Source organism: Haliotis cracherodii, unplaced genomic scaffold, assembly GCF_022045235.1.
Source record: "Haliotis cracherodii isolate W230 unplaced genomic scaffold, xgHalCrac1.p SCAF_2, whole genome shotgun sequence".
NCBI lineage: Eukaryota > Metazoa > Mollusca > Gastropoda > Lepetellida > Haliotidae > Haliotis > Haliotis cracherodii.
The window spans coordinates 54178000-54205581 of NW_027266275.1; the positions used below are offsets into that span (position 1 = coordinate 54178000).

General features: G+C 39.6%; 2 protein-coding genes across 5 annotated transcripts in view; one reads left to right on the top strand and one right to left on the bottom strand.

Annotated features, from left to right (window-relative positions):
• Positions 1-3836: 3836 nt before the first annotated feature.
• LOC139468243 (isovaleryl-CoA dehydrogenase, mitochondrial-like) lies at positions 3837-22987 on the top strand. Its single transcript, XM_071250081.1, has 12 exons — positions 3837-3987; positions 6467-6556; positions 6836-6887; positions 9053-9222; positions 10405-10498; positions 11488-11624; positions 12704-12800; positions 15082-15175; positions 16276-16357; positions 17578-17682; positions 17993-18065; positions 19383-22987. The coding sequence occupies exons 1-12, from the start codon at positions 3838-3840 to the stop codon at positions 19514-19516; spliced, it is 1278 nt and encodes a 425-aa protein (XP_071106182.1). The 5' UTR covers position 3837; the 3' UTR covers positions 19517-22987.
• Positions 22988-24690: 1703 nt separating this feature from the next.
• The window catches only part of LOC139468245 (uncharacterized), a 65104-nt gene continuing 62212 nt past the window's right edge, over positions 24691-27582 (bottom strand). For all 4 annotated transcript variants that reach the window (XM_071250084.1, XM_071250082.1, XM_071250083.1 and 1 more), the window contains one exon: positions 24691-27033. In XM_071250084.1, the coding sequence (XP_071106185.1) occupies positions 26915-27033 (119 nt within the window). In that variant the 3' untranslated portion in view covers positions 24691-26914. The remainder of the gene's footprint in view (positions 27034-27582) is intronic.

Here is a 27582-nt window from a genome sequence, read left to right on the forward strand (position 1 = left end):
TCTTTTAGGCGCGATCCTACAATCGTGGGTTCGAATCCCAGATTCACCCTGATATAGAATCTTGGTTTATCAGCACCATGCCAGTGCTGTTGGGATTCGCCAAAGTGTTGGTTAGTTTGTTGTTTAACGCCGCACTCAGCAATATTCCAGCTATAGGACGACGGACTGTAAATAATCGAGTCTGGACCAGACAATCCAGTGATTAATATCATGAGCATCGATCCACGCAATTGCATCAACCAAGTCAGCGAGTCCGACCACCTGATCCCATTAGTCGCCTTTTACGACAAGCATAGTCGCCTTTTACGGCAAGCATGGGTTAATGAAGACCTATTCTACCCCGGATCAAGTGGTGAACGCCTAAGACCTGCATCACTTCGAGCTTTCCTCCCTCATCAAGCTGACGGCGCAGTGATGTAACCGGAATACTGCAGAAAGCGGCATTAACCATCCTACATGATGATTCAATCATCATGCTTATTTTGTCCCTTGATCATCGGGCACCCCAAGGATTCTTGTCATGTAAACGTAAGAACCAAATTTATTTGGGGGATATTATTTAACATATATAACAACTGACTCATTTCATAATACCAATGGCATTTTTATCATCGAATTATGTGGAATAATCTAGCTTGTTAAGCAATACTATATTCAAGGTTCGCTCGTCACGCCGAAGCCCCGGGTTCGATTCCCGACATGGGTACAATGTGTGAAGCCCATTTCTGGTGTCCCCCGCCGTGATATTGCTTGAATATTGATAAAAGCGGCGTAAAACCATACTCAGACAGACTATACTCAAGTGCAGGGGATGTTCGTGTATCGTATAGTCGCGTATACATTTCCATCTATTGAGATTAATCCAGTTTTAGTTTGAGAAATACATAATTCACGAGGTGTAACGTTTACACTAACGCTTAGTCTCTGAAAATATATAATGTCGATAGAAACAAAGAAAAAACTCCATTTAAATTGAAAAGGAGACCCAGTGAGATGGGAGATTCAGAACCTGTGGAGAATCTAGACTTGCTTTATTTAGGGCTACGCCATTACATTATGGGCTGGGCTTAAGGGGAAGCGGGTGGTTCAGGGACTGTGAGACTGACATCAGTGCAAACAGAATATGTTTAATGTCTTAAGATGTTTTCTCAACAGGTTTTGCGACGATTTCATCAGCAACTTAATCACGGAAACACGAGTGGCCAAGTCGTCTAAGGTGCCGCCATTCGCAAATGGTAAATGTCTAAGACCCGCATCACTTCAGCCCTTCCTGTCATTCGTCACCACTAGCCCCTTTCCGTAACATGCAAGTCTCTATTCGGCTTGTCCTGGAATAACACGAGTTGTCAGAAATGCATTTCCAACCACACCAAACTGCATGACATCAGCTGATCAACTAGTATTTAAAGCGGCCTTAAACCAAACCCATTCTCCTAAAATAAACATATATCATCTCAAAGGAAAAGAGGACATTGTTCGTATTAATGTGTATTAAAAGTTGGAAAAAAAATGCGCTTTGATGTAATCCTGCAAAGTTGAATACTTACAACTTTCTTGTAACACCGCATGCAGCAAGGTGATCGTCTGTCACCTATACTTGCCTCCCATCATCTTCAAGATGTGAAAACATTTCTCTCAAAGCGAAACACTATTTATTTACACAGCTTAGGGTAGCTACATCAATATTGCTTTAACATTATTGCACAAATCGCCGAAAGCGTGAACGAGCTGTTTGCAGAATACACTTTGTCGACGCAGTGTTACTTTAGTAAGGGAGAGAACTCGTGACAATGTAACAGGCTAAAGAGTTCGCCCTAAATCCAAATACTTCTATAAAGGTATGCATACTGCCGCAGGATAAACACAACACTCTTCGAATTTGTCTCGCATTGCTTTCTACACTCCATTTCTAAATACAAACGAACAGTGTTTCATTTGATGTTGTGTGTTATATATGTGTGCTATTCTACAGCTGGTAATAATAGGTTTATCAATATTGCTTAACAGACTATTGTGAAATTGCGTTAGTTGCTGAAAGAATTTTTGTAAAATGCGCTTAACTAAGGTATGTAGAGCCAGGGTTACTTCAATGCATCATTCATAAGTGGTACGCCTGTCTATACGTCTGCTGAATACACTTGATGCAACGGTAAAACCCTACCGTTGCAATAGGTGGCTGGATAGGAGGCATTCTCTCGTAACTCCATATAGAGTGGCCCTACCTGTTGTATGTTGTATATGTATATTGCTGTATTTTATTAGGGTGAGACTTTAATAAATTATCTGTCTGTCTGTCTAGGTACGCAAATGTTATATCTGTAATAGGAATGGTTTATTTCATGTCCTAATTGATACCAGAAATGTTGTATGCAATTAATATGTGTAATGATTTTTACTCTTTGACTTTGACAGAAAAACAACAACACTGAAAAACGTATGATACAGCTTTAGTATGTCATGTTGTGTGCTTGTTGTTTAATGCCTTGTTGCTAAATGACTGCGGCCTGAAAATAAGACCCGTGAAGATTCCGGGGTAGAATAGGTCTTCAGCAACCCATGCTTGCCGTAAAAGGCGACTATGCTTTTCGTAAGATGCGACTAACGGGATCGGGTGGTTGAAGCGTGTCATCGATCCCAATTGCGTGTATCGATGCTCATGATATCAATCACTGGATTGTCTGGTCCAGACTCGATTATTTACAGACCGCCGTCATATAGCTGGAATATTGCTGAGTGCGGCGTTAAACAACAAACCAATCAGCCTGAAAATAAAAGATCAGACAAACCAGTGATTGATGTGGATTATCTATGTTCTCAGCCGCAATTCTAGGGTCAGCACTGCCTATATAATATGACATTACCAAGATATTGACATAACACCAATCAACTACATATACATGTACTTAAAAGTTCAATATCGTAGCATCATATCATTTGTTTTATACCTGGTGAGTATCTTGAAAAAGCAATGCTAGCTTTCAGACAACTATTAAGTGCGAGATCAGATTTCCATGTATTATTAGTTTCATTTATCTGATTATTAGATAAAAAGCCACACATTTGAAAATATATCATTTAATATTCTGCCTTGTGTGACAACATGGGCCATCGGATATAAATTTATCGACATGTATCACATTAGCGTACGTCCGGGCCCCCACCCCCTCTGGATCCGCCTATGGGCTATACCATCTTCATCTTCACTGGAGGGACTTCATTGCAGCGCATACATGACCAATTTGTTCCATCTCGGTGAGACACGAGCCCTGTGGGTAGTACCCACACCCGTCCATGCCTATTTTAGTCACGTGTGCATGTCATTCGTCATATTTTGCAAGCCATCTTTCAAAACTCAAAACGTAACCCCTTTCTGTTCAAATCAAATGTTTAAGGATGTCGATCGATATAGGCAGCATACAACCTGTGTCGAAAATAATTCCAGTCTCATAAAATCATATATTTTACTCTGATACGATACCTCTCTGCGTTAGATTCGCTGAAAAGATTAACAAAGCCAACACAACAGCTAGTTACATTAAACAAGTAATAATACGAATGTAATGACAATTAATGCGAAAACTCAGATGAATTAGGCACAAGTAATTTTAAAACACTTACGAGGCCTTCTCCTTTATACATTTTATTCATTACATTGTTCTGTCAGTATGTCTCTCTGTCTGTATGACGACTGTCCAGAAGCCAATTTATTTCATTTCTCTTCCACAAAAAAAAAGATTCAATATTTATTCTTTATTGTAGACTCCCTGCTTCTGCTCTCTAAAAACACATATTTGACGCGCACCTGCTGAGGAGTTACGTCCCTTGAATACAGGCAACATGGCAGCCCACAGCTTGAGCAAAGTGTTTCGACCAAATGTCTGCCGTCGTCTTCTGGCAAATGGCAGAGGCAGTGTCAGTGCAACTCGAAGCTGTTCGTACTTTCCAATCGACGACAGTTTGTACAATCTGGCTGAAGAGCAGCGACAGGTATCGCTTTCAGACATTTGTTTAATAAAACACTTGTTATGAAAATGTTATGAAAGACTAGTCCTATGACTTCAAATAATCTTGACAGTCTCGACAATCATTGTACGATCTCCTGTATTACGTGCATTTTCAGAAGTTACTGTAGCCCCATTACTGTGTATATTTAGGAACGTGCATGTTATGGTTAATATAGATCGAATGACCTTGACCAGTTGTGTTCATGTGGTTTGATTGGTTCGTCAAGACACACAAGGTACACACCTCCTCGCCATAGTACAAAGTTCAGTTTCATTATGCCTTACCATGTGAAACTTTTACTTAACCTGACTATGAATACTATCTGTGAAAGTATTTAGATTATATATGTACTGCCGGGTTACATCTATTATAAGAAGATGACCCATATGCAGCTGTCATAACTGTCATTTACATTGCATATTGGCTTAATCACGGACTTAAAAATTGTTATGGTCCGTGCCTGAATTATTGATGTACATAGATGATCTGTCAGAGACCAAAACCATATAACCGGTGCATGGACTCTGGATCCATGTACGCCCATGGCTGACTTCATATACTGTACTAGTCTGTTGTGAACATTTGGGCAATGACAAATGAACTAGATAAAAACAAGCTTTACTTTACATGCTTTAGGTGGGCATATCTTTCAGAAAAGATGTATTTAAATTAGGTCATCGAACCTGCATCCAGTCTTTTGTGAATCTTTTGTCATCTAAATATTACCCTATATCAGTAAGGGACACCTCACGAGTATGATTTGAATATGGACCTCAGTGTCTAGAACATGACAAGTACATTTATACAAGCACACATTTGCATTCTTAGTGTAGGCCTCATGGAAATATCGATATACCGGGAGATATATAAAATAGCATGTGTGGTCAGTGTTCTGCCAAGGCCTTGCAGGATTTTTAGCAATAATTTATCGATTGGCGTTTAATATTTTGTCCCAGTGGGATAGGTGCTTTCATTTTGATGGGTTTATTTTATATAATTATGGGAGCCATGATCATTGACTGTCTCAAAAATATTTTCTATCTCTCTGACAGTGGCTTATATTATTAAATGTAAATTAATGCCCTGACTCTCGTTGCCTTATGTGTCTCACTTCTTTTAGAATTTAGCTTTGTCAATGAATTAAAACACATCTCATGGATTTAATGATGCATTTGTATTTTGTAGAGATATAATAGCACCCTGAAATGACTATGACTTTATATGACTATGTTTTTGTGGCCACTTGACTTGTTTGCGACCGTCTAGAGTTTTGAATTTTGAGGCTAATTTGACTTCAACCCTCTCAGTCAGAGACCATGGTCACTGGCAGGTGCACCATGCAAAACGCTTTGTGTTTCGCTAACATTACTTGTGGTCGGCAATTATGCAACCTTGGGGTCATTTGAAGCAGGAAAATCTTCTGGATTATTGGAAGACAGTTAAGGCTGTGTTGACAACGAAAAGAAATTGAAAATTGATCTATCTCTGATACTTTAGGACTCTTTGCTCTTTGATTTTGCTGTTTGATCAATATTTTGGAGATCGTCAGGGACTCCCATAATTATATACATGTAAAATAAACCCATCAACATGAAAGTGCCTGATGTCCCAATGAGCCGAAATATTATGCGCCATCAATAAAATATTGTGGGAATCCTGTGAGGCCACTGCCTCGGAAGAACACTGCAATAAGTTTGGAAAATACTGGTACACTGCATTTTTCAAAATCATTCATATGTTCATCTTGCTGGAAAATGTTACATAAGTGACAAGTTGAATTGAAATTAAGAAATTAGCAATTGTTTCCTGTGATAAGAAAAGGGAAGCTATTGACCAGTTTCCTGTATATAATGTGTCTTACACATGCATTGTAACCACAGCATCATCCAACAAAATTCAAAGTTGTCAAAAATGTGTTGGGGAAAGTTTTTTTTATTCAGGTTCATAACAAATTACAGACGAAAGCAATATATCACAATCAATGAGTCATTATTGCAATAAGTTACATTGCAATGCAAAATTCAGGCTAATGCCCATGACTAATATAATATATAGCTGCTCATTATATCCATGATCGTACCTCATCCTTTCATTTTAAGGCGACTATGCTTGTGAAAGAGGGGACTAACGGGATCGGGTGGTCAGACTCGCTGACTTGGTAGATGCATGTCATCGATCCCTATTGCATGGATCGATGCTCATATTAATCACTGGATAGTCTGGTCCAGACTCAATTATTTACAGTCCGCCGTCATATAGCTGGAATATCGCTGAGTGTGGCGTAAAACAACAACAAACCAAAAAAAACAAACCTTTCATTTTATGCCTATAACATTTGTCTGCAATTATCTGCACACCACTAACATATAACTCTGATACCTGATATGTCTGCTTCCTCACTGCAACATGCTACATCATTCTTGCAACAGATGTTTCTAACACTAGCCACTTTCTTTTGCAGCTACGACAGAGTGTTTTTCAGTTTGCACAGAAAGAGCTTGCCCCAAAGGCTGGGGAAATTGATAAAACCAATGATTTCAAAGATATGAAGGTAGAAGTTTGAACTAAAATATTAATTGTTAATGATAAGTGTGATAAGATTTTGTTCATTAATTTACCTGAAATGATATTATGGTTCTAGAAAAATATACATGTTACTTGTTAGTATGCAGCTGGTATATTACTTTTGCCAGAAGTGGTATTATTAATGTTAACAGAGTAAGCACACTGGCAGTAATTTATTGTATTGCTTGCATAATGTGCATTGAGCGTTGACTTTTGGATGATATGTTTAGTTACTTTCCATTGCACATCGCATGAATTGTTTCAGGATTTCTGGAAGAAATGTGGAGAACTCGGTCTCCATGGAATCACTGCTCCAAGTAAGTACCGGTACTCATGACCTTGTCTGTATGTTAAACGACTTCAAAATTTACTTCTTAGGAATGTGTTTGAGCTTGGTCATTCCAAGGCAGAATGTAGCCCCATTATCCCATTTGACTGATTAGGATTGCGTGGTTACATTGTGTGAACTGGCTCTCATTGTTCCCTGGTGGTATGAATCGTTGCTGATGCTATCACCAACCGATGGTTTGTCTGAGCCAGATGTTATTATTTACAGAGCTCCAGATAAGTTTTTGGTGTTGTGGGTATTTTACCCATGCATTTTAAAATCATTGGGTATCAGTAATTCTATCTTGGTATTAAAATTTCTGTTACCCACTAGTTTTTACACATGTGGGTATTAACTTAAATATTTAAAAACACAATTCATCTAATCCCTGCATACTGGTGTCGTGTGGGTTCGAGAGCTTTATAGGACTAAAAAATACCACGATACTTCCACAGGAAAGTGTGAAGGCAAATGATCATGATGTAACTGTCATCGTGGAGTTTGGCAAGGTTGACGGAATGCCCGTTTATAATTTCAAAATAAGTTTCTGATTTGCTAATCGAATACTCAGGGTTACTTCACAATATTTTAATGATACGCACAAGTTTTATTTTTGTAGCTTATCTGTAATGTTCGTTGCGTATTTGATACGCTTGGATTTTATTTTACTGCATATTTCTGCATTTCTGATGCTTATTTTAAGCAGATACGCAGCTTATTTGGAGCTCTGATTTACCATGTATAAATGCCACTGTGATACCTGGAATATTGATCACTTTGGCATAGAACAACATTCACTTCACTGTGTTAGCATTTGATTATGATTGACATTGATGGAGAGTTAACACAATGTGGTTAATGCCTGAAATAGATGGTGCTTGAAAGCACATTTGAGTTCATTATAGCACAAACTATTTGTTCATATGTGTCATGTCTAGCTGGGTGATTTGGTTATCCAATATGATATGGTCCTGCAATCAATTTATGAATTATCATCAATTCAGATATGCAAACGGTGATCCTCGTGATCCAGGGTAATACACCTCCATTCAGTCCTGATAAATACCTGGACCTACTCACAGCATGGCTGATTCACATGACATCAGCCTAAAGATAGCCATCCCATAATATTACACTCGGGAACGTGAGAAATTCTGTGATGAGTAAGTGGTATGAGAGATCGAGATGGTGAGGTCACTTCTGAAACAAGCAATGGTGATAAAAGGGTCCAGGATATGTATCGTGACAGAATGGATATGTAATACCCTGGGTAATCAAGGGTGATGACAAGTCACGCTGACCTATAGCTGACCAGTGGAAAATGTTGAACTGTCTGACAGCAAAGGTAGCAGAGATTAAAATGAGTCATTGCAAACACAAATTTAATAGTAATAAATGGTAAGGTTTTAGTGATAATTAAATTTTACTTTTTGATATGTTCAAATATTCAGTCAAAACTGTCATTGAAGATGTGAAATAAGACAACAAAAATCTCATTAAAGTCAGATCTTCGTTCTCGCTATTGCTAAACAAAGATCTGAGGATATCTCTCTACGGTTCATGTCAGAACAACCTTTCTCGGACTTTGACCAACCAGTGAAATGACCAACAAAAAGTCGACCGTAGCCAATCAAAGAGCAATTCTTGAGCTTTATGGCACAAATTTCAGACTGGTGGCTTCCATGTCAGACATCTCTTGAAAAATATCTTGACAAAGTTCTTGATTAAGAATTTGGAAAGTGAACAAAAGTACATTCTGGAATGTCTAATACATGTATATGGTCGAGATTGTATGGCAGTACTTCCCTTCTCTTTCGTTCAAATGTATTTCACATTGAAGGAAGAGATAGACGATAATTTTGACGGAATCAGTTGTACACAATGTTATCCTTTTCGAGGTTGCATGATTAGAAAATACATTAGACTGTCACTTTTCTGATCTGCTGAGGGATGCTATGATTGGTCGCATGAAAGGTTTTTCTGACGTAAACTGTAATGGGATGTCCTCAGATCTTTGTTTAGTGGTAGCGAGAACTAAGTCTGATTTTCCTGAAATTGAAAACATATTTACAAATTTTGTCAAAATAATGGTTTACCTTGATTAGCTATTAATGTAGATTAATGCGCAGTAACACCAGTAACTGTATCTGCCAGGTGAGTATGGAGGATCCGACATGTCTTACCTGGACCACTGTCTCGTCATGGAGGAACTGTCTCGAGCATCGGCTGCCATTGCTCTCAGCTATGGGGCTCACTCTAACCTCTGCATCAACCAGATAGTTCGCAATGGCAATGAGGAACAGAGGAAGAAGTATTTACCCAAGGTGATGAAAGTTTAAGAACATAATGCTTTTCTTTCAATGTATATCTGTGGCTATTGTCAATACTTTGTGGGTTTGTAAACAGTATGTCCTTCCATCCTCCATTGGGCCGATATGTGATGTAGTGCTTTTGAGTGTCTGTTAGCTAAATGAGCCTTTCTCTAGGTGCAATCTTTCTTCAAATCCTGCTACTGAAGCAATGTGTAGAGCGATACCACAATATGTGGTGCATGTTGTACAGGATGTCGGGCACGAAACATTGCCATTTGTGCCATGTAATCTGAGTGCTCATTGGACTGAGTTTGCCTCTCACTGGGAGGATGTTGTTGCATAATTCTTGGGTTACAAAATAGCATCTTCCCAAGGCAAGGGTGTTAACGGACTACAAAAGTCCAGTTTATACCCTTCTAGAACTACGCTGGTATTTAGTGGCTCGATTGTAGTGCCGCCAGTGGCTATTAAGGTTATGTCCCTTCTATGACCAATCAGATTCCACCTCTCATATCAATTGCATTTGCTTCAAATAAAATGGCGGTGCCCAGTCAAGACAATCTGCTTGATAATAAAGATCTATATTGTAATAAAATGGGCCTCACCTTGCGAAGTGCAAGATCATGTGAGCACCTTGATAAATAGCATGAAAAGATTTGCAAAATATCTGTCAACACCCAGTTGATGGTACACATGCTTTGCAAATCTTGCTATGGATTGAAATCTGCATGTTAAAAATCTATGTTATTTACGAACCGGATGTCTAATTTGTTGTGGGATTTTGATTGGACTATGCATAGAGGCTAAAATGTAACTCCAGAATTCCAGCCTAGTTTGGCAAGGGTGGAAACTGGACTTTTACAGTCAGTTAACTTCCTTGTCTCAGGAAGATGCAAAATGGGGACTGCATTGCAGAATGGCCATTTGTATTAACGTTGATGGAGGAACGTAGTGTATACAAACCTGGGATGCATTGATGATGATCTGTGGATGGGCAATATACTTTCATTTGTGAACCCCCGTGGAGATTCCAGGTTATATTTGGTTCCCAAGAACCTTTGTTTGTCGTATGAGGCGACTTTATGGTTTGGGTGGTCAGACGGACCCCACTGACATGGATCGTTACTCATAATATAATGGAGATATAATGCACTGTAACTTCGAAGATGTAATGTGTTTTACGATGTATTTCAGCTGATCAGTGGAGAACATGTGGGAGCCCTAGCCATGAGTGAGCCAAACAGTGGCTCTGATGTTGTGTCGATGAAACTGAAAGCTGAAAAGAAAGGTTGGATATAATTTTGTAAAGTGAATCAGTGATTGTCTTGTGTAGATGATAGTCCCCTATTAGAACTAATCAGAATTGGTGGATTACGTATGTGACCCCACTGATTGTGTGCCATCGTGGAGAGTGGAAGGTCGATGGTTTGATCCCCTGGTCACATCATATCAAAAGATATTACCTGGCTAAAGCAAGGACTATTCGGCTCAGAGTCAGCATGTAGGCAGTATGGCATCTCGATGGACTAGCACTGTACACCTGACATGAGTCTGGATTAGTACTAGCAGCTATCTACATGTGAATGCACATTGCTATAGTAGAGAACTAACCCTGACTGCAACGTTAACTGTCATTTGCCCTCACCTCACACTATCAACCAGTGATGTGCTTGTCTCTGACTCGATGTTTACAGGCTGCTGCATTAAAGTTAAATATTGCTGACTGCGGCATAAACTCAATCACACATGCATGATCATGATAATTAGTACATGTTGGAAAGAAATTATTCCGGAAAGACCATCTAGTGTGATGATATAATGTTGGTCCATTTGGTTTTGTAATGCACCTAATATTCACCTAAGTTCATTACACTCCAAACTGAACTTACACAAGCGATTGATAGAATATTGATTTTACAATAAACTGATTTCATCAATGTTTTAACCCCCTAAAAACATATAATTAGAATTTCTTGTTATAGTTTTTTACTATACAAATTATGTTATGTGTATGCAACAGTTGATAGGCACACAATACAATGGTGGAACTAAAGGGAGGTCCTGGGGCCTTGATGTCCCGTCCTCCGGTGTTTGAATCTAGGGACCTCTTAATCTTAAACTTTTAGTGCAGGCCCCCTTGACTTTCCACTTTCAAACACTGCAACTACACACAACATTTCAGAGGACTGTTTTCTTATTGGTTCATCTTTTCCACTTATTGAAAACACTAGAACGCAGGTGTGTGATGGACTGGTGAACTGTGTAACTACATTTCAGGGGACCACTATGTACTGAATGGTAACAAGTTCTGGATCACGAACGGCCCTGATGCTGATGTGCTGGTTGTGTATGCCAAGACCAGCGCCAACCCAGACAAGCCACAGCATGGAATCAGTGCTTTCCTCATTGAGAAGGTAATTATTGAAAAGCAGTGCTGACAGTTGGTCTTGTAGTTCCAGAGCTCTGGCATATTTGCATAAATACATCTCTGATGTGTTATTTATCTTGTCTTACTTGCACGCAAATATGCTTGAAACTTTAAAAAGGTATAAGCAGCACGGTGTTATGACTGATTGTAGCCATCTCAGCATGTGATGCTATATATCTGTACAGATCTCTATTTGCTGATCACGTCTACATGAGGTGAGGTGAGGTGAAATTGGGTTTAACGTCACGTCCAAGATTATTGCACTTATGTAGCGACGTGCATGTACGTGTGTGTGTTTGTGTGGCTGCTTGTACTAGTCCGGACTGATGCCGATTTATAGTGATATAACTGGAATACTGTTAAAAGCACTCACTCACTCCTCTTACAAGGTCAAAATTAGAAAGCTGAACGATGTTGAACTGTTGAACTTTTTGTCTTTCAAAACAAGTTTCAATATAATGTTAAAGAGCAATAAGGTAAAAAGCTGATTTGTCAAGTACAGGATATGTGCTTGTCTTGTCAAATACAGGATATGTGCTTGTATTGTCAAATACAGGATATGTGCTTGTATTGTCAAATACAGGATATGTGCTTGTATTGTCAAATACAGGATATGTGCTTGTATTGTCAGATATGTGCTTGTATTGTCCAAAACAGGATATGTGCTTGTATTGTCATATATGTGCTTGTATTGTCATATATATGCTTGTATTGTCAAATACAGGATATGAGCTTGTATTGTCATATACAGGATGATTTGTGCTTGTATTGTCATATACAGGATATGTGCTTGTATTGTCAAATACAGGATATGTGCTTGTATTGTCGAATACAGGATATGTGCTTGTATTGTCAAATACAGGATACGTGCTTGTATTGTCAAATACAGGATATGTGCTTGTATTGTTAAATACAGGATATGTGCTTGTATTGTCAGATATGTGCTTGTATTGTCAAATACAGGATACGTGCTTGTATTGTCAAATACAGGATATGTGCTTGTATTGTCAAATACAGAATATGTGCTTGTATTGTCAAATACAGGATATGTGCTTGTATTTCCAGACCTTCCCTGGGTTCAGCACAGCTCAGAAGCTGGACAAGCTGGGGATGCGGGGGTCCAACACATCTGAACTCATCTTTGAAGACTGCAAAGTACCAGGTAATACAGCCACGATGTCCATTCATTAAAGACAGTTCTATCTCTCCGAAGAGTTGCAGTGGGAAAGCCTAGTGGTTAAAGTGTTTGCTCATTATGCCAACACTGGGTTCTATTCCCTACATGGGTACAATGGGGGGTCCATTTTGGTGTCCTCCGTGCCATGGCTGGAATATAGCTAAAATTGCGAACAGCTCTCTCCACTTACACAGTACATTTCAGTATAACATCACATAACAATTATGTCATAGACTACAGGAACCCTGGTAGATTGGTTTGTAAATAACTATGATAATAATTGTCTTTAGCTCACATTTGTAAAAACGAACATGTCTGCTAGTTTTGTTGTATATGTTCCTGGTTTGAACCCATCACAAGTAAAATGTATGTCTTCCAAAGTGGCCTACAGCCCAAACTGCTTGGGAAGCCCTATTATACTTTCCTTGTTCACCCAACTTTATCAGTTGATGGCATTAAAACCACTCTCACAATCACTTACATTTTTAAGAATTGGGATAAACTTGTCTGTTGAATAACAGTGGAGTTACAGGTTCGATAAAGATTGATCATTGTCTTTTGGGTTCTCAGCGGAAAATCTGCTTGGCACTGAAAACAAAGGTGTCTATGTACTATTGTCTGGCCTTGACATTGAGCGAGGTCTTGCGTCAGCTGGGTGTGTGGGGTGAGCATGTTACCAAATGATGTTACCCTTTTCTGTCACTAAGGACGGTAACTCGTGCGGCTGAATATGTAGGTAGGAATTTAGAATTGGGAAGGCAACATTTAGAATCTTTTTGTTTGGGTTAGGCAGGGAAAACAGAGGTGTCTGTGTGCTTATGTCATGTATGTCTGGCCTTGACATTGAGAGATGCCTTGCATCGGCCGGGTGCTTGGAATAATCATCTTGCTAAGGGATGTTAAACTGATGTGTCACTCCTGACGGTAACTCATGCAGCAGATGGGTAGGTAGCAATGTGAAAATAAGAGGGGAACATTAAGAATTTGTTTGTTTGAGTTAAACTGAAGAAAATCTGCTTGGCAATTGAAAATATAGGTGTCTTATGTGCTAATGTCTGGCCTTGACTTTGAGCATCAGTAGGTTGCTTAGGGTAAGCAAAGCCCATATCTTGATTATTGAATATTCTAGCATAAGCTGCATTCCTCTGCAGGTTTTGTTGGGATGAGCTGCTAAAGCAGTGGAATAAGTAGGTACTGGTATAACAATTTGTATCATGTGGAATAATAGTGTTTCCTCCGTGGTGATTCTTGGGCAGTATAGATTTCCAATATCCAATACGTTCTGTAAGATTGGAAAATGGACAGAGTAGTTTGATTAAATTTGGGGTGGGGATGGGGTGGGGATGGGGTGAGGTGGGGGTGCCGTGGGGTTATAGTTCAGGATACCAGATCACTCAGTGTCAAGGCCGTTCGACAAGACACGGATTGTCATTTCCATGAATATGTTATTATTTGAGTTCTGCCAGGACATATTCAGCTGTTTGGGACACCATGTTGTACAAGCACTGGTTGACTCTTCACAAAAGTGGATGACAGTTCCCTTGGATGTGAGACATCTCATGAAGACGTTAAAGCAAATATTGATATCACCAAAACTTGATCTCAGTAGTGTACATTGTCATATATTTCTTCTGTTTCATGAGGCATATCTAAACACGTTTTTTCTGAAATACTGGTTGGTGAACACTTATTATCCACTTTGTGAAGACTTGCTTGTGTTTGTATTATCTTATATTGTCTAACCGTGGTGACCACTTTTTACATCTTTGGTGTACAGTGAAACCCTGTCTGTCCAGACGGCATTGGTTCAGAAAGCTAACTCTCTGGATGGTTTCTGGTAGGAATGTCAACATAAGATCAAATGACAATGCTCCATAGCAATGTTCATCTTGAAATAAGTTAATACCAAAGGACTTTCATTCAGATTCAGACTGGTAGAGGGTTTCACTGGGGATAGAACAGTAGACTGGTAGAGGGTTTCACTGGGGATAGAACAGTAGACTGGTAGAGGGTTTCACTGGGGATAGAACAGTAGACTGGTAGAGGGTTTCACTGGGGATAGAACAGTAGACTGGTAGAGGGTTTCACTGGGGATAGAACAGTAGACACGTAGAGGGCTTCACTAGGGATAGAACAGTAGACTGGTAGAGGTTTTCACTGTAGTCATTCCAACTGAGGTTGTGTGGTCACCACCAGCAGCTCCCTTGCACATACATCAACATATGCTTGACAGTCTGTACTCTGTTTCCTGCTATGTAACTACTAGAGGACAATATGCTGGGGCAGAAGGACCGAGGCGTTTACGTCCTGTTCAGCGGTCTGGACATTGAGCGATGTGTCCTGTCTGCAGGGCCTCTAGGGTAAGTAGCCGTCTGCTGTCCACTGTCCACTGTCTGCTCTCCAGGGTTGAAAATTGCTGTTGTCTGACACCCTAGTACAGTTGTGTTTATGAATCTGACAAACAGATGCTATTTTTTCATTGGTTGATAAAGTGCCAAAGGAAAATAAAATTTTCCTAAATAGTGAATATATTTTGTCAAATGAAATGAAATATTTGATTTCAATTTGCCCTGTTTCCAGCATAGGGTTCTATTTAGTTTCAATCCCTCTGTCTCACTTCTTTCCACATCTTACCCAGTTGCTCTGTCACAAGACACTATAGATTTTGCTCATATGAAACATATCCTGCTCAATATTTGATAGGGATACCAAGATATGGAAAGCTTTCTGGGCCAGTAAGATCAGATGTAATCAGTTGTGTGTCATTGTGTAATAGGAATATACCTGTTTATAGTTGAGCTGACTCACAATACTTTGAATGTTGCGTTTTGCATACAAATGATAACCGTCATTATTTCCAACAGAAATATCATGATCAGATTCCATAATTCATGCTAGTCTACAAGCCCAAGACTACAAAATTCTGTCGAGGACAATTACAAATCCAATGATGACCAGTAAAATTTGATTTCGGAAACCTTTTGCCAATTCTCCATGCATTGTTCTTCCTACAACTCAGTCTTACAGGACTCTGAGGACTGGAGTTTTACATTTTGCACTAGTCATCTGGATTAGCTTTTAAAAAAACAAATTTCCAAGGCTTATGATACTTTGTGTCTTGTGATTCCCTGATGCACATGTGTAAAATATAATTGTATTGAATATCGATAATTGAGTCTCTTTTTCCTGTTATTATTAACATTTTGTTAATGTTTTGTATATTTTAAATGTTTTTTAATGCACAAACACCATCTAAAATGCAAAATAGTTCCGAGTTACTTAACCTGTAATTATTAGTATCTTACACATGTAACATGTAATTGAAATTTAGAATGTAAGTTGAGGGTTCCTACTCATAACCCTAATTTTAATTTTTAAGATCCAGGGGATCAAAATATTTTTGCAAAAAAGGACCCAAGGACCCTTATCATGCTTATATTGTAGTTTGATGTTGTTTCAGAATCATGCAGGCATGCTGTGACGTGGCATTCCAATATGCACATGTTCGAGAATGTTTTGGTTCCAAAATTGGCCACTTCCAGGTGAGATGACTGTTTCAGAAAGTTTCATTATAGAACAGCTGTTTCTCATCAGCTAGACACCAGTGTTCATTATAGAGCATCGTGGTGTGGACTCACGCTTATCAATTATGATGGAAAAATCATCAACTAAGTGCAACAGTTGGGCCCACAGTTTCTCTGCTATATCAGATTGCATGAAGTATCGGTGTTAGGCCCTTGTTTCAAGGCTTCCAAGCTGTTTGATTGACTCTGTTAGAAACATGGTCAAGCTCCATGCCCTCACGTCTGATAATAAACAGCAGTACAGTTTTACAGCACTTTGATTACAAACTATGCATGTGATGATCAAGCATCATTTTGTCACAATTGGATAATGGCTTCCTCTCACAGTAGCAATTGGGCAGTAAACCGTTTGTTTCAAAGAAATCTTGGCTTCTTGTCTGCTTTTAAAAAATGACACCACATTGTTTAACATGGTTGGGTCCAAAGGTCTATGCATATATTTAAGTCGATCCGGCATTACATATTGCACAACCCATGAGGATCCGGGGTAGAATAGGTCTTCATTAACCCATGCTTGCCGCAAAAGGCAACTATGCTTGTCATTAAAGGTAACTATGCTTGTCGTAAGGGGCGACTAACGTGATTGGGTAGTCAGGCTTGCTGACTTGGTTGATGCATCTCTTCGATCCCATTTGCCTGGATCGATGCTCATTATATTAATCACTGGATTGTCTGGTCCAGACTCAATTATTTACAGACCGCTGTCATATAGCTGGAATATTGCTGAGTGGCGTTAAACAACAAACAGACAAAATAACATATTGCACATTGCTCTTACTACCGAAGTCCTAACTGGAAATGAATGGCGATCTAATAGCGTCTTCAGTACTCTTTTGCCCAACATGACATCCATGACCCTTGTGACATCTTGTGTCAGAAGACACATATTATTTCATGTAGCTATCTTTTGTGGCTTTGGTAAGTGGGATATCTTGCACAGTATTTGTGAACAGATTGCATCTTTATCCTCACTGGTCCTCATTATGGAAGTCTGAGGAGCACAACTCTTCACCTGTATGTCATGTCTTACATAAACACAGTTTTCATTGTAAGACAAAATAAGTATGAAGGGGTAAGAAGGAACCCTGAATTGTCATTGCAAAGAATAAAGTAGTTATTATCCACAACAAGGGTACATGTATTTATGGTATTTGAACTTTGGAATTTTTAATCCATAGATGATTCAAGCCAAGATGGCCGACATGTACACCATCTTGAATGCCAGCCGGTCATATGTCTACAATGTAGCCAGGGCACTAGATAGAGGAGAGAGACACCCTAATGTAAGTTTGAGGAGTATGCCGACACCTGGTGCTTCTTTTCATGGGACTTGAATATAAATGTTTTTCAACACTGAAACAGTAAATTTGTTATGTGACATTCAAAGCGTGATATAATGATACAAAAGCCTTTGTTTATCTATCTGCACTGGAGATAGGGAGTAGTCGCTGAAATTGTGTATTTGTGGAGATGTGTTCATTTGGGAATTGTTTGAAACCTGTTCTGGTTTGTCTTTGAGTAACTTTGTTAATCTCCAGTGGTTACTACACAAAAGATAACTGTATTCATTGTATGCATGACTCTGTGTGACAGGATTGTGCCGGCGTGATCCTCTACACTGCCGAGGCGGCCACCAAGATGGCCCTGGACGCCATTCAGATCTTGGGTAGGTGCTTACATCTTTCAGGGGAGATAACTGTGGCCAGATTGGTAATCTAACATTGCATCCTTGGTAAATAAACTCACCCTAGTCGTAAATGGTGATCGAAATCAGGCTGTTTAGATTACTAGCTGTAGTTTAGATTATTTGAGGACTTGTGCAATCTCATTAAAATCAGACCTTAGTTCTTGCTACCGCTAAACAAAGATCTGAAGACATCCCATTAGGGGTCAAGTCAGTATGACCTTTCATCTGACCAATCAGAGCGTCACTTACCAGATCATGAAAGTGACAGTCGGAATGTAATTTTTAATCATGCAACCTCGAAAACTTTAACACGGGGTAGTTACGGTTTTAATGACTGAATCCATACAATCTAGACCATCTATTAGCCATTCCAGAATGTTCTTTTGTTCAGGTTTCAATTTCGTAATCGAGAATTTGTCAAAATATGTTTCGAAGCGTAGTCGCCAATTTGAAATTAGCTGCCTTCTGATTGGTCATTCGATTGGTCGGTCAAAGTTAGCGCAAGGTCAGTCTGACATGACCCGTAATGGGATGTCCTCAGATCTTTGTTTAGCTGTAGCGAGAACTAAGATCTGATTTTAATGAGATTGGGACTTGTGTAATTCATTTTATTGCATGTTTGTCATGTGCAAACCTCTGCTTAAATTCCTCAGTTCCTGCTTGAAGGCATTGGGTCTGTTCCTCAAATAGGTACAATGTGTGAAGCCAAGTTCTGGTTTCCTCACCATGATATTGTTACAATACTGTAAATATAGTATACAAACCATGATCACTTGTTCACCTAGTTCCTCAACTTTGTTATTTGTAAAGTCCACTCTTGGTGGTTCTCCCTTTGAATAACAAAAGTTTGATAAATTCATCTCACTGGTCTAGTACTCCTACCAGCATTATGTGTTGTGTACAGTAATGTACTGTGCTGAGTTGTGTCCCTTTGTTGTTCACTGTGCATGAAGAGTCATTTTATTTTTATGATGAAAGATTGTTACCATGGCAACTTCTAATGTCTTTGTGAATCCGGTGGCCCCTCCCTGATATTGCTTGAATATTGCCCCAACTCCTCTAACTCTTATGTCTTTTCACAGATTTGCTCTGATTATGATCCTAGGTTTGTCAGCACCATACCTGTGCTTGTGGGTTTCATCAAAGTGGTGAATGTTAAGAACCTGCATCGCTTCAGGCTTTCCTCCCACATCAAGCAGCTATGTGATGACATAACTGAAATATTGTTCAAAACGGATTCCAACCCAACTCACTCACTACTTCTACCGTTACTGCATACCAACTTGATTATTTCAGGTGGTAATGGTTACATCAACGACTACCCCACAGGGCGTCTACTACGGGATGCCAAGCTGTACGAGATCGGTGCCGGGACTAGTGAGATCAGGAGGCTAGTGATTGCCAGAGCCATCAATGCACACTACAGATAGCTGGATTGATGGATTGATGGATTGATTGATGTCACGCACACAGGGACTAGACAGTGACGTCATTCTAGATTATCACACAGTTGTTGTATACATATCACTTTGATAGCTAATATTGCTGGTGGTAACGTTAATATGACGTTCCAGAAGGGGCATTGAAGATGTGAACAAAAAGCCATTATTTTCCAAGATATATATAATTACAAAAATTGGGGTTGTAGTGTGCTGTAAAACAAATTTGCAACATATACGTAGTCAGAATTCAATACAGTCGATCAAAGAATATTTGAAGTAGTTGCTGTGCTTTGTTAAAGGTTGATTGGGCCAGCAAGAACCTGTTTGTCAAGTATATGGAATCTGTCAGCCTTGGTGGCGCATGTCTTGTATTGTAAATACATCTTCATAGTTACATCTCAGGTGGTCTAGTGTATGTGCTGTGTGTCCTCCCTGTATATATTGTGTGAGTGTGATAGCAGTGGTAACTCCTTTACAATAGTGGCACTATCAAGGGCTTTTACTATTGTGGTAAACACTATTTAGTGGTAAACACTATTGTGATACTAACACAGTATTGGCACCGCCAATGCATTAGTATTGGATACTGGTATGTTGATAGTACTTCTACTGTCTAGTATTGATATTGAAGCACAACATAGGTGATAATTATTTATATGTTAACTTTCTATCAGTGTATTACCATTGGTACTTGGATAATTGTGCCACATTGATTTCAGAAATAAATGACGAGTGGGATTTGTTTTTCATGGTTTATTCTCCCTGCAATGTTTTATTGTATGGTAAACAACAACCACTCATCGTTTTTTTCTTTTTTTAAGGATGTTAAAAAAACTATTCATCCTTCAAAGATATTTACCCGTATTTCAATAATGATGACGCCATGAATTCAATCCAATCTTGGCAATGTAGAACAATTTCATTTTATGATCAGGGGGTTAATTTTGGAATTTCTCAGATATTCTCACAATTTTTACTTTGATTATCTGTACCTTTTCTCACAATACCGATTGTCATATCTGTCCCACTGTTGGATGTGATCATTGCGTTTATCTGCATTGCCCAGCTACATCAATGGGGAACAATTCACTAGACACTTCCCACTAAAAAATAAAGTCATCCAATTTAAGACGTCATCAAGTTGCAAGCTCTTTTTCATATTCACATGAGTGTTGAGTTTTGAAATTGAGCATGGCAGTCAAGGGGCCTAATCATGACGGTCATGTAAAAACTAAACGATTTGGTGCATCCCTCAATTATATACAGCAGAAATAAACTTGAAGGCTCCAACACCCCTCAGTTTGTAACACACAAGTAAATACATGTAGAAACATGAGGGGTATTATATAGTAGCTATCTCAACATTGGCTTGTATAAACGCTATATACGAGTGAATATTTGTTTGTTAAGAAAAGTTTTTGTAACTTCAAATACATTGAGATTTTGTGATGACTCGCAGTTGAGTATATGAACAAGTGTACCAAATGGGTAACCCACAGCCTGGAATGTAATTTTCATCTTCAGGTAGTGCTGACTTTAAGAGGGCATGGTCGCAGATCTTGATGCTGTTGTCTGCCCTTGGCACTTTTCTTTTGCATTTGTTTTATCAATCCTAACTAAATACCTCCTGGTTGTTAGCTGTTTGTAAAGGAGCTGAACTATCACAGATGTTCAAAGATGGTGGGACATACATTCAGTATAGGATCTCTTGTTGAATTTTGTTTTCATTGTTGGGTTGTTCTTTTCTATCCTTGCTACCCTTGAAGTGTTATATTTTGTCTGAATGCTCATGTCTTCAGCCAACTCAGCTGATAATTTGGTATACATTTATATTATACAACATAGAAATATTCATGCATTTCATCAAATCTTCTTGCAATTTACAAGAAAGGATTTTTATATATTAATTACCTCAGCACCATAGAGGAATAAGAAAAGACCATAGAGTTGCCACTTATATTATTCTGTTGTGGTTATGAATCCAGTATACTGTATTCGACGTAATAAGCGCCAAGGGCGCTCTCAAAATTAGAAATAGGGGGCTCTTATTGGAATATTATTTTGGTGAAAAAAACAGTTGAAAGGTCATAAATTTCTTAAAGCCTGAAATGTTTATATACGACAGATATATTTTTCCAGAATTTAATTGCCCATAATTGAGGGTGCATATAACACACGAGTGTGTTTTATACGCGAATATATAAGTCTTGTGTACATTGATCAATCGGAAGGGGTGCTAATTAAGATTGTTCACTAGCCAATATATTAGCAAATATTGTCGTGGGCGCTTATTAGAGTGGGGTGCTAATTACGTTGAATTCGGTAGTGTGGGTGTCCCTGGTTATACAGAATTATGCTGAACTGTATAAGAGGTACTAGACTCTGGCCAAGTGACAATCTCCACGATTTTGATTCAGTTCTCTTCACTTTGTTCAGTACTTGTAGGCCACAGGCCTTTTTGTACAAACGAAATACACGATATAACTTACTACAATTAATCAATCACCGGTTTGTCTGTGAACTCAAATTTTGGTGTAAGTATCAACCATGCAGTTAATTATCTTGCTGTTTACACTCTGGCAATGTCTCCGTTCCACACTGGTACTGAGTACAAGGTGAGATCCAGTGGAATGAAACAAGACCAAGAGACTAGGCCCATCTCTTTGCTCATTAGGGGCATGGGTCTAAGGTGCCGCGATTCGCTGTGCAGAGTTGCGTCCCTTGGGCCACCAGAAACCTGTGATTGTGGGTTCAAAATTCTGGTTCGCCCTGATTATGCTTCTAGGTTTGTCAGTGCCTTACCCGTGCTCGTGGGTTTCAACAAAGTGGTAAACGTCTGAGACCTGCATCACTTTGGGCTTTCCTCCCACATTAAGCTGACACGCCGTGATATAACTGGAAAACTGTTAAAAGCGGTGTTAAACCCTACTCGGTCAGTCACTCTTTGCTCATTAGAGAAAGTACCTGATAATGATGTAAATGTTGACAAATCCAATGCTTTGTCATGTGTATGAACTCCAGAGGTTATGCATATTATTCTGAAAACTCAACCATGTACGCAGTCTGAGCCTTCTTCAACACGAAGAATAGGCAAATGTGTTTTTTTCCTACACACAGAAGACAAATGCAAGTACATTTATTTACAGTGTATTCACTAAACGTTATACTCTTAACCTTTTGAACAGTAAAACCACACAGCTGTGTCGAATGTACATGGATGGTGGTATGCCACATCAGGAGGTTTGACAGGTCTATTTTGAAGAAACCACAGTCACAGCACTTGCAAACCTTCCGAGGACCACTTTCAGTGAACTTTATCTGAACTTATATATTTTAGGAAACAAGTACATTTCATTTCTGGGTCTGTGTTTTCAAAGCTGTTTTGTGTAATCTGAAATGTGTCGGTAATGGATATGTTTGAAGGAGGAATTTGTATGGAGTGGAAATAAAATGCATGTTTTATACAGAATTTGGATCTTGTTTTGTTCTAAAGTTAATTGCTATATTTGTTTGTTTGTTTATTGTTTAATGCCACACTCGGCAATATTCCAGCTATATGACGGCAGTCTGTAAATAATCGAGTCTGGACCAGACAATCCAGTAATTGATAACATGAGCATTGATCCACACATTTGGGATTGATGACATGCATCAACCAAGTCAGTGAGCTTGACCACCTGATCCCGTTAGTCGCCTCTTACGACAAGCATAGTCGCCTTTTACAGCAAGTATGGGTTGGCTTAGAACGGTTTTTCAATAAGTTCAGCAGAAAAGCCCAAAACGATGCCGGCTTTAGACGTTTACTACGTCGCTACAAGCAAATAATTTCATTTCAAAATTGCTGAGTGCGGCGTTAAACAGCAAACAATCAATCAATAAAACTAACTCACTCGGTGATTGGTTGATCAAGTATCCCACAGCTGCGCCAGGATCCGCTGGTCTGATACGAATCTTATAGCCCGAACCTTTCGGTGTCAATACGATATCCGTGCTCGTTGATTTGAGCAAAGTAATGACATGTAAGAAGAGTGTCATTTCTGCTTTCCTCGATCAATAAGCTGACACTCCGTGTTACAACTGATAGAGGGGCGGTCGGGTAGCCTGGTGGTTTAAGCGTTCTCTCGTCACGCCGAAGACCCGGGTTCGATTACCGACATGGGTTCAATGAGTGAAGCCCATTTCTGGTGTCCCTCCGCCGTGATATTGCTGGAATATTGCTAAAAGCGGCGTGAAACCGTACTCACTCACTCACTACAACTGATAGACCATTCAAGTCGGCATAAAACACAAAATCATTCACTCACGAAATAGTAGAGATACACTTGTCCAGACTCACAAAGTGTGTTCACAATCCAGACAGACAAGCATTGGACGAATGTACCGTTCCGCGGACTCAATTGGATAAGCTAAAGTAGACACAATTTATGGATAACAACTTCTTCAATACTGTTAAGGCGACGTTTAGTTATAGATCCTTATACTGTTGGCAAGCAAGACTGTATTACAGTGTTAAAGAAGTTGTTATCCATAAATTGTGTCTACTTTGTCATCCGAAAACTTCTAAGTAATTGTTTGTTGTTTAACACGGCACTCAGCAATATGCCTGCTGTTAGCCGGTGCTCTGTAAATAATCGAGTCTGGACCATACACTCATGTGTTTGACATCATGGGCATCGATCTACTCAATTGGGATTCGTTGACATGCATCAACCAAGTCAACGAGTCTGCCCACCCTATACCATCGGTCGCCTATATGTTCCCGAGACAAGAGTGTCAACGAGCCTTCATCAAAGTCTAGTTGTCAAAACTAGACATTGATACAGGCGAGCGGACTCTCTTACCTTTGGAAGATAGGGTTGCTGAAGATCAATTCTAACCTGGATCTTCATGGGAGGTTAAGATAGTCATACAGTCTTTGAAATATGAAATATGCCAGGCTGCCATCAGGACCCACATACTTTAGAAGCTGCAGGCCATGATTAAACTCTTCAGGCCCTCATTTATTTGTGATAAATACATCGATATGAAATTTACTGCAGGACAGAATGACCCATACAAGTTTGAAACTACGGGTCCGTCACGAGAACTACCTGCCACGGTCCTACGGGCAGGCGCTTATTTCGCACACTGTAGTCATACCGAAGAAATTACAACAAGAATCAGAAATTTTCGTTCTTTATTCCCCGTTAGAACACAAAGCAGGGATAGTCGGTCACACTGATTGCGTAACATTCCCTGCACGGGAGCAGGGCGCCCAAACACAACAAAATAAGTTAACCTGAACTAATCTCTTAGGGCATGCTTCATGTAAGCGGAGATTAATTGAATGCATTTATACAGTCTACGGCAGCTAAGGTATTGATTGCAGTTGCCCGTATTATGGATAATGTATAATGTATAATTATTTCCAAGATTACATACTTTCTCAAGCACTATATTTCAGTTGGGTCCAAATAATGCAACGAAAGGGGTTTTCATAGGAATATGCTTCAAGGCTGTGATATAGGCCTAATATACCAAGAAACATCGTTTCCTGATGTGTCTACTTTACGGAAGAATGAAAATTCGATCCAGATTTCCATTGTACGTGTATGTTAAATTATCGTTGTTCATTCCAAGCCGCTGTTCAACAGGTACAAAATCCTTATGTACACGAGTTGATTACGTGAATATATGGCACAGCAAACGATACAACTGAATACAAAGGTTTGTACAAGAGACACAGACTTGCGTAAACAATCACAGTTAGAGCGTATGGATTATTAGTGACAAGTAGAGACAGTTTCACAGTCATTGCTTGGTAAATGTATAATGTAACAAAAATGGTTTGATAGGCAGAACGCGATATATATGCTATACACTATGTAAGTACATACCAATCGATAAAGGGTACTGTTCCATACCAATCGATAAAGGGTATTGTTTCGACGAAAACACGCACAATGGACAGGTACGCCCTATCCAGCCTTTCAGTGATGGCTTTCATATCTATAATAGTATACTTGAACACTGTATGTTTCTCATTGACGAATAATGCTTGTCTTGAACTGAAGTTACGAACACAAGCTAATATAAATTCTGTTTGTACTGTAAACATAAAAGTATGGACATTGCTCATATTACAGTTTCTCATTTCGGTTCGCGAAGAGGAAGTCGGAGATACTATTAAACAATTTGTTGAATGGCAACGTGACAGCCCTCGACATTGTGTCACAAACAACGTACATATATACACGTACACGGATCAACAGCTTCACAAACTAGAACAGCTATTGAAGGACTAAGTGTGTAAATTACTGCACTGCACACTAATTCTTGCATATCCACAAATGATATAATTCGTATTCACTGACGTTTCGAAATGTCACTAGCGAGACTATCACCATGTTGATGCACTGAATGCTTTTTTCTAAAGTGCATCTTGCGGTTCACTTCAAACCAAACGAAATATAATTTCATTTAACCAGATTTGTCCACGTGGCGAAATGTTGATGATTGATAGTTTTAATTATTGCTATGTGGTAACACACAAACGCTGGCGAAATCAGGGTTAGTTCAATCATTAACACTCTGAATATGTACAAACCCCATCTGTTTCTAACGCTCATGTCATCCAACACTTTCAGCAGAATCACGAAGAGTTACCTCCCCTTACACAAACATCCTTACAAGCCTATTTCTATCGCGTCTCCCCGACAGCTAGACTCTGCCGGTCTAATACAAGTGTACTGTTTTCTCGATGACAATACAATGAGGCCAAACCAGACCCCAAAGTGCCGCAAGCACTCCTAATAAAGTTCCTTGTCTAGCCTAAGGTTGATATACGAACCAATACATTGCACACATCGGTGTCTCTGATTATGCCAGCTCCCATTAATACTGTTTTGGACTTGTGTTGGTATGGTGTGACTTCTAAGAATTACTTCTGTGAATACTTATTAAAGTATACCAATCGAAACTGGTTAATGTGAGTCATGAAAACATAACCAGAGATCGAGGAGGAAGCACCCAATTACATCAACTATTGGCGTCGGCATAATCCAAGGCAGCAGCACCATCAGCAGAATATCATGTCGTCATGTCGGTCCCATTCTCTAGCGCCAAGAATGGTAAATCGCCAGCTGCACAGCATCAATGGCAATGGCAGAAGCACCAATGGTGAAGGATATTCGCATTGTCCTGAACATCCATTGCTGTACATCCAGAACACCGTGATGATGGACGAATGGTCACCTGCGGTCACAACTGGTCTTGCAATTCACTATCGCAGGACCATTTCGACGTGGTGAAATGTGTGACGATAGTATGTCCTTTATGATGTCCATCTGAAATGGATCCAAGATGGCGACCAGGATGCTGTAATATCACTTCTCCTGTTGGATGTTTCTAGAAGTCGGTGGCCCCACTGACGGTTGGGGCAGGCTGGGTGATAATCTTGATCTTAGGCCTGGAGGACCCCTGGCTCTGGCTCTGGCTCTGGCTGTGGTTGTTCTGGAGGGGTGGATCTGTGGAAAAGGTATACATTAAAGAATATTGACTACACCATCATGAATAAATGTCCTGAAGAGTGAGTGAGTCTAGTTGTACGCCACCTTTAGCAATATCCCAGCAGTATGATTCCTTAAGGACCCCGGTTAGAATAGGCCCCCAACTCGCTTTGTTGCTTGTAGACGAAGGCGACATAAATGCACCTTATGAATTGTGTGTCATCGTGACCAGACGAGGGGGGCGTTGTTCAAACTATCAACCACTACTTAGTCTGTCGGTGTCAAACAACATTCATGCACTCTCGAAATATCCTACCCCAAGACACCACCTTCTCTCGATGCTACCGATACAGGGAGGAAGGGAGTCAACACGTTCCCAATAACACCAGGGTCTGTGTTCAGACTTGGGTCAGGCAAACTGGCGGATGGTCACGTGGCCATCGATCTAGCCGTGAAGCACACATTTCACCCAAGCACTACCATGGTTCTCAATCCTGAATCCTTACAATTATACGATCTGCCTCACTAAATAACGTTTATCCTCAAACCAAATGATTCAGTAGCGCG